Source organism: Leucopleurus acutus (genome assembly GCF_964270905.1).
Source record: "Leucopleurus acutus genome assembly, chromosome: 5".
NCBI classification, from domain to species: domain Eukaryota; kingdom Metazoa; phylum Chordata; class Mammalia; order Artiodactyla; family Delphinidae; genus Leucopleurus; species Leucopleurus acutus.
Genome location: NC_139147.1, coordinates 47,843,661 through 47,852,484, shown reverse-complemented (window position 1 = coordinate 47,852,484; position 8,824 = coordinate 47,843,661). Strand labels below are relative to the sequence as shown.

The following is an 8,824-nucleotide window of genomic DNA, read 5'->3' as shown; positions in this document are numbered from 1 at the left end:
GGAGATCTGGGTTTGACTTCTGCTTCTGCTACTTAAAGTAGTGTGTGTCCTTTCTGAGATTCAGTTTAATCAGCTATAAAATATAAAGACGTTTCCTCCAGAACTATTTTAATGATTAACTGTGACAGACTATATATATTCTTCTTAGGAAACTTATATGCAATGTGGGATCCTTCACTGGATCCTGGAATAGAAAAAGGACATCAGTGGTAAAACTGGTATAATCCAAATAAAGTCTGTAGTTTAGTTAATTGTATTGTACCCATGTTGATTTCTTAGTTTTGATAACTGTACTATAGTTATACAAGATCTTAACATTGGGGGATGCTAGGGGAAGGGAATATGAAAATTCTTTATACTATTTTTGCAACTTTTCTGTAAGTGTGAAATTATCTCAAAACAAAGAATTAAATAAATGAATAAGACAGTTGTAGTTACACTGTTGTCTTTGATTTGTTTACAAAGGGCCACATATCCTTGCAGCTCTTTCCACCAGTAGTACCACTGCCACCCTTCACACTGGGACTAGGCATCACAGTTTCAAATCTGTTCCACACATACCATCTCATGAAATCCTCAGCAATCCTGCAAGATAGTATTCCCATTTCACAGTTGATGAAACAGGCTCAGAGAGGGAAGGGGCTTGCCTGAGGCTGCCCAGATGCTCTTTCCCTCTCTTGTACAGTCACATCAGAAGCCAGTTGGTGAAAGAAAAACTCAGTCTGCTTAACAAAAATCACACACAAGCCAGTGATACTTTATTATACAAGGGAGTTGGCAAAGGACACATTCATTTTTGTAAAAGAATCCCCACCTAAGACTCCCAGTGATCCATCTGGTGATACAATCAATTTAATAAAACAATAGCTGATATTTACCAACTGCTTGCAATGGGCCAGAGCCATGCAAATCCCACCATGAAAACAGGAATTTTCATTAGGACCCAGACTTAGAAAAGGCCCAGCTTCAAAGATTCTGACTTGCATAGGCTGAGGACTCCCATTTCCAGAATTTCAAAAACCTCCTTTCTTATCTAAGTGAGAGAAAAGAAAAAAAAGTTTAAGATCAAGAAAAGATGGTCTTGGTGAATAAATTCAACCAGTCTGGAGTCCCTGGTATTTATGCAGCTGTTATGGCCAGAATCAGGAAGAGCAAAACCTGCATTTTATTCAGAGTTGAAATATTTACGTAAGTAAAGGAAGCGGTACTATATAAGACATCAATTTCATTAAGATGTCCTTTTGTTTGTACAACATTCAACATAAAATCTCACAGAAAAATCTTTTTCAAGATATTCAAAGTGTGCCTATAGACTATACACAATATTTTAATGCAGGATAACTGTTAATAATGACATCATCACAATAAAAATAAGTATGGGTTAAACTGTTTTTCTTGAATACTATTTCTCTCTCATTATTATAATTAGAAAACTAGTGATGGTTTACTCAGGTTTAACATTATAACTGAAATAATCAAATATGACCTCATGTGCCTGACATCAAGTTGGTTAAACTAGTTTTAAAAAAACAGTCAGGGGGGCTTCCCTGGTGGTGCAGTGGTTAAGAATCCGCCTGCTGATGCAGGGACATGGGTTCGAGCCCTGGTCCGGGAAGATCCCACATGTTGCGGAGCAACTGGGCCCATGTGCCACAACTACTGAGCCTGCACTCTAGAGCCCGCGAGCCACAACTACTGATCACTTGTGCCACAACTACTTTAGCCCGTGCGCCTAGAGCCTGTGCTCCACAAGAGAAGCCACCGCAATGAGAAGCCCATGCACCGCAACAAAGAGTAGCCCCTGCTCGCTGCAACTAGAGAAAGCCCGTGGGCAGCAACGAAGACCCAACGCAGCCAAAAATAAATAAATTTATTAAAAAACAACAACAACAACAGTTCAGGAGACTGTGTATATGTGTGTGTGTGTGTGTGTGTATGTGTGTGTGCAGGGAAGTGAGAAAATGGTTTTTAGCTTAACTCGCCAGTCAATTATAATCAGGTTTGGTCATTCTGAGGATATAGTTTTATACAGTAAATTAATACATTCAACATGTTTGGAGGAATGATTGCAAGCTTCTTTGATAGTTACTGCCGTGATTTATTTCTGGTTAGTGACTGGCAGCCATGTTTATTACTGCACAACCTTATTCTCTCCAATAGCTACTTCTAAGCATCAGGCTAGATTGAAAGATTAGTCAGATGATAACATGGTGGGTGGCAAATCAATTTTTTTTCTTTGTTTTTTAAATTTAAATTTAAATTTTTTTTTGCAGTACGCGGGCCTCTCACTGTTGTGGCCTCTCCCATTGCGGAGCACAGGCTCCGGACGCGCAGGCTCAGCGGCCATGGCTCACGGGCCTAGCTGCTCCGCGGCATGTGGGATCTTCCCAGACCGGGGCATGAACCCGTGTCCCCTGCATCAGCAGGCGGACTCTCAACCACTGCGCCACCAGGGAAGCCCTTTAATTATTTTTTAAAATCTATTTTTGGCTGCGTTGGGTCTTTGTTGCTGCATGTGGGCTTTCTCCAGTTGCGGCCAGCGGGGGTACTCTTCGTTGTGGTGCACGGGCTTCTCATTGCTGTGGCTTCTCTTGTTGTGGAAAATGGGCTCTAGGTGCGCGGGCTTCCATAGTTGCAGCATGTGGGCTCAGTAGTTGCAGCACGCAGGCCCTAGAGTGCGTGGGCTTCAGTAGTTGTGGTGCACGGGCTTAGTTGCTCCGCGGCATGTGAGATCTTCCCAGATCAGGGCTCGAACCCGTGTCCCCTGCACTGGCAGGCAGATTCTCAACCACTGTGCCACCAGGGAAGTCCCTCAATTTTTCACATTATGATGATAATGGATTACTTTCATAAATATATAATGAGCTAATGCTGTTCCTATTCAGTATTCAATCGGTTTTAATCCATTGAGACATCAAAAAAATTTCCCCACTCCCCAAAACCAAAATAGCCCTCTAATTTAAGTAAGTGGGGTTTTGGGTACATGGAGATGAAGGCAATGAGGCAAGTTTGTGCTCCCCCACCTCCAAGTACATATTTATAAGGATGAAAAGGCAAAGACGATTGTGTCTCTAAAACAAGGCACAGGGAAATACGCCAAGTCCTCTAGATCTTCCTGTTTCTCAAAGATGTGGTCCCCAGTGGGGCAGAGGCCACTGGTCATTTAATGAAGAAAAAAAGCTGATTCCTATAAAACACATGGAAAGGATACAGTTATGTGTAAGGGGTGAGATGGTCTCTATAATTGTAGTTACTTCAGAGTTAAAAGAAATAATTTCAAAGGCCAGAGTGTGCTGGTTCCCCATGTCAAAGACTTTACTGCTGTGTTTGAACCCAAGTTCAGATTGAAAAAAAAAAAAAGATTAAAGGCAATTGCTGGATTGCTAGTTATATGGTACCTCGGGAATGTCCATCATCCTTCTCAACTTCTGATCTCTCCAATTCCAGTCAAAAACCAGAAACTTTAAGGGGTTCAAATTAAGGCCACCTGAAAGAGACAGGGAGAGAGTTGCTACATTAAAGAACTTATGACATAAGCTTATTAAAATGATTTTTTATTCCTCTGGTTGCTTTTTTGCCTCATTTGCTCTTTTTTCCCCCAGTAACTAATCTCTGCACGTTAAGTGCTGTCCCTGTCTGATGGAAAACAAATGCAGCACTCAGAGACTTACTCTCCTTACAATCTTATCACTGATTCTCAGTGAAGCAGGGAAGCTGCTCTTGCTAAGCTCGTGAAATGCTCAAGTTCTGGCAAAGAATCAATCCCAAGCCTCCATTTCATGAAGCCCCAGAGGGTAAAGTGTCATTCCCGACAGGGATTTGATAAGACATATCCTTGCAATTTGGGATAGTGACCCTTCAGAGGAGTTGAGTCCAACAGAGTCTGCGTGACGCTGAAGAGGTGAGTCGGCAGAAGGATGCGGACAGGGTTGGGAGGTTAATTTCAGGCAAAAAGGAAAGTTAAGATGAATGGGCTCTATTCAAAGCCTGCTATCCTTTGAGGAGACTGGTAAACCACTTAAGGACTCATTCCTGCTGTCTTCCTGTGTATCTAGAGACAACTATGGAGTGTGGGGCTGGAGGGGACCTCAGGGGTTGTCTGTTCCTCAGAGGTCTCAGAGTTGGGCAGTTAGTTTTTCCCATTCTACACGTTCTGCCCACTGCCCCAAGCTATCACACCTGGAAACATAATGAAGCCTTCTTTTATCCTTCAGCACTTCCCCTCAATATTGGCTATTTCAATAATTTCCCCTCTGCCCTAAAGACTTTTTCATGCTTCTTATAACTACGATGCCTCTTATTTAGAACTCTCTCTGTAAATTAAAAATGATGGAAATTAAGAAAGACAATGGGTTGATAGTGTTCCCTTAAAAATAATTGACTGCTGGGCTTCCCTGGTGGCGCAGTGGTTGAGAGTTCGCCTGCCGATGCAGAGGACACGGGTTCGTGCCCCGGTCCGGGAGGATCCCACATGCCGCGCAGCGGCTAGGCCCGTGAGCCACGGCCGCTAAGCCTGCGCATCCGGAGCCTGTGTTCTGCAGCGGGAGAGGCCACAACAGTGAGAGGCCCGCGTACCGCACAAAAAACCAAAAAAACAAAAACAAACAAACAAAAAATAATTGACTGCTGATGGGACAGCAAACAGGTACAGCCTCTCTGGAAGGCAACTGGACATTATATAATAGGAGCTTTAAAATGCTTACTGTTTGATAAAATAATTCTCCTTCTCTGACATATCCCAATAAAACACCAGAAACTTAAGCATAGTTACTTATAAAGATGATCACTGTGTATTACTTATAATAGCAAAACAAATTAGAAACAACCCAAATATCCTACCATAATAGAATTGCTAAACACCAATATAACTTGGGGTCAATATCCAAAATATATAAAGAACTCATACAACTCAAGGTCAAAAAACCAAATGATTTGGGGCTTCCCTGGTGGCGCAGTGGTTGAGAGTCTGCCTGCCGATGCAGGGGACGTGGGTTCGTGCCCCAGTCCGGGAAGATCCCTCATGCTGTGGAGCGGCTAGGCCCGTGAGCCATGGCCGCTGAGCCTGCGCGTCCGGAGCCTGTGCTCCGCAACGGAAGAGGCCACAACAGTGAGAGGCCCGCATACCGCAAAAAAAAAAAAAAACAAACCCCCCCCCAAAAAACCCCCCAATGATTTGATTTAAAAATGGGTGGAGGAACTGAATATACAGTTTTTCCAAAGGAGACATCCAAATGGCCAATAAGTACATGAAAAGGAGCTCAACATCACTAATCATCAGGGAAACACAAATCAAAACCACAATGAGTTATCACCTCATACCTGTTAGAATGACTGTTATCAAAAAGACAGGAAATAACAAGTACAGGCAAGGTTATGGAGAAAAAGGAACTTGTGTACTGCTGATGGGATTGTAAATTTGTGCAGTCATTATGGAAAACAGTATAGAGGTTTCTCTAAAAATTAAAAATAGAACTACCCTATGATCCAGCAACTCCACTTCTGGGTATATATCCAAAGGAAATGAAATCACTGTCTTGAAAAGATATCTGTACCTCCCATGTTCACTGCTACATTAATTCCAAAAGCCAAGATTTGGAAACAACCTAAGTGTCCATTGACAAATGAATATATAAAGAATATGTCACACACACACACACACACACATACACACACACACACACACAAACACAGCAATATTATTCAGCCATAAAAAAGAAGAAAATCCTGCCAGTTGTGACAACGCGGAGGGACCTTGACAGCATTATACTAAGTGAAATAAGTCAGATAGAGAAAGACAAATACTGTATGATCTTACATATATGTGGAATCTAAAAAAAACCAAAAAACAAAAATGAACTCATAGGTACAGGGAACAGATTGGTGCTGGGTGCCAGAGGTAAGAGGTGGGAGAAATAGATGAAGGTGGTCAAAAGGTAAAAACTTCTAGTTATAAGATAAATAAGTGCTGGGGATGTAAAGTACAGCATGGTGAGTATAGTTAACAATGCTGTACTGTATATGTGAAAGTTGCTAAGACAGTAGATCCTAAAAGTCCTCTGACAAGAAAAAAAACTGGAATGATATGAAGTGACTGATGTTAACTAAACGTACTGTAGTAATCACTTTACACATCACATATACCAAATCATGTTGTACACCTTGGCCAATACAATGTTATATGTCAATTATATCTCAACAAAACTGGAAAAAAACTCAATAGAATATTATGCAGCCATTAAAAATGAAAAATTAAAACTATTTCATGACAAGCAAAGTTCTCATGGGATATATTAAATAGAGAAGACAGGTTATAAAGTTATGATATGCAATATGATCTCCATTTATAAAAAATATAGATAAATGCATAGAAAAAAGACTGAAAGGAAATATATTTAATATTAACTAAAAAGACATTACCTCTAAAGTGACCTATTTTCTTTTCTGTACCTTTTTGCATTTTACAAAGGCTCTTATAATTAGAAAATCCCTTTCCTTATTAAATAAAACAATACAATTCTGTCTGTAAGTGTACTGATCCCAATGTTATGGAATATCTTTTGATGTTTGGAAACTCTCCTTAATATATCATATATATAAACATCTTAAGTCATAAACAGCTACATAAAATGAGTTATGTGCCATTTGTCTTGCTTTGTTAGACTTTCAGTTTTTGGAGTGCTGGAATTGTTCTCTTTAAACACTTTGTATGTAGCCTAACATCTGTAGTCAATGAATATTAAACCATTCATCCAATCAGAATCAGAAGAGCTATTTTCATTAGTATTATAAATAAATCAACAGCTCCTTAAATGATTTTTCCACTCCTTAGATGAAATAAGCTTTCACAGTGAGTTTTCAAAACTCTGTAGAAATATAATTTCAACAGTCTGGGCAGCTTTGTTTTCTCTCTCTCTCTCTCTTTTAAATATTAAATATGGAGAAGAGTGGCCCTGTTGCCTGGGGGACCTGGCGACACATACAAAACATGTGGAATCCAGGAAGGGGAGAGGTGAGTCTTTGGCTAAGAGCTGTGGGAGAGGGAGGGCGCATCCCTGGCCTCCCAGCTGCCCAGCCAATCTCTCCCACCTCCGCGTCTCATGGATGGAATATGAGCACCTCTCACCTGCGCCTTCGCTTCCAATACCCTCCTAGGGCCACAAGACAAAAATCCAGCCAATCACTGTGCAAGGGCCTTCCTCCAAAATCTGACTTTCTTTCCAACTGAAGCACAGGCTACCACAGCCCACGAAGTCTCCAACCAAGAAAGGTGGTCTCTTTAATAAAAGTAATAACTAGTATTTGTTGAGTTCTTAAGGTGTAACACTAACTGTGTTTAGCTTTTTATTGGCATAACAATCCTTTGAGGTAGGTGCTATTACTATCTATCTATGTCATTCAGATAAAGAAACAGTTTTAGAAAGGTTAAGAAACTTGCCAAGTCACAGAGCTGGTAAGCTGCTGGACCTGGGATTTGCATCCATAGATTTGAGTCTGTAATAGGGGCTCTTAACCTCAACATGTATTGACTACTTATTGTCTCCTTTGGATATACCCCATGTATCTGCCTGCCTGCTTTTGATTCAGCTGTTGTCGCATTCCTGAATGCTTTTCTCACATCTCCATACTTTAAAGTATATTAAAAAGATCCTATTTTAATCCTACCCATACTTCAAAGATCAGTTAAAGATCCTTTCCTCTGTAAAGACTTCCCTGCAGATTCAGCCACCATAACAATCTCTCCCTCATTTCAACTCCTGTAGGACTTAGAAGTACTTGTTTGGACCTTGGCATTTACTGCCTCATGTCGTCAGTCTCATCTTATGCACATTTATCTCTTCAATTGGATCAGGAGCTCCTGGAGGGGGAAAGGCTCTGGAACCAGGAAGGCCTAGAATGAGAGATCTTGGAAGGGGCTACATGACCCTCCAAGCTTCAGTTTTCTCTCATAAGAAATAAGAATACTAGCCTGCAAGGATGCTATGAGTACTAAATGAGATATGTGAGGGTGTCTAGCACAGCACTGAGTACAAGTAGGAACTCAAAAAATATTTGTTTCCCTTCCTTGCCTGGGGCTACCAAGTTTGCTACTTCCTTGTAATTGCACAGACCTCTGCATATAGTGTTTTCACTTACCCAAGGTTTTCATCTGGAGAGAAACACTAGTATTTTTAGCTCTTGTTTGCTTCCTTTCAAATGACCATCTCTACACTGAGATATTATATTGATGAACACATTACTTTTAGATATGTAAAAATCCAGGAATAGCTCCAGGCAGTTATAAAATAAAGTTGTTAAACAAGTAATTTGGAAATGAGTATTTAAAAGAAATCTTTAATCTGTCTGGCAGGTAAGGTAGAACATGTACTAAGATCATCAGCAGGTCAGCAGGTTTTTAGGCTACTGGCTTTGAGAAGGTCAACAAACTATAAAAACCCACTGGTGGGGCTTCCCTGGTGGTACAGTGGTTGAGAGTCCGCCTGCCGATGCAGGGGACACGGGTTCGTGACCCGGTCCAGGAGGATCCCACATGCCGTGGAGCAGCTGGGCCCGTGAGCCATGGCCTCTGAGCCTGCGCTCCGCAATGGGAGAGGCCACAGCAGAGAGGCCCGCGTACCGCAAAAAAAAAAACAAAAAAACCCATTGGTGGATGATGTCTGGAACACTTTCGGGGTAAAGCACTAAAAGAGAAACACATTCGCAAGAAGTATTCTAGAGTGCTTGTATTTCATCCATAGAAACTGCATTTTTGTTTCAACATATCTTCTATACCAGCCCTCAATTGGAATGGGAGTCTTGGGGAGCCGAGACTCAATTAAGTGAGAGG

The 8,824-nt window shown here is 41.2% G+C and overlaps 1 protein-coding gene across 1 annotated transcript in view; it reads right to left on the bottom strand.

The window, feature by feature from the left end:
* Positions 1-546: 546 nt before the first annotated feature.
* CMSS1 (cms1 ribosomal small subunit homolog) overlaps positions 547-8,824 on the bottom strand; it is a 390,251-nt gene continuing 381,973 nt past the window's right edge. Inside the window, exons 9-10 of the mRNA XM_082840442.1 lie at positions 3,399-3,487; positions 547-1,033 (exon numbers count right to left, since the gene is read on the bottom strand). Of these exons, the coding sequence (XP_082696568.1) occupies positions 950-1,033; positions 3,399-3,487 (173 nt within the window). The 3' untranslated portion in view covers positions 547-949. The remainder of the gene's footprint in view (positions 1,034-3,398; positions 3,488-8,824) is intronic.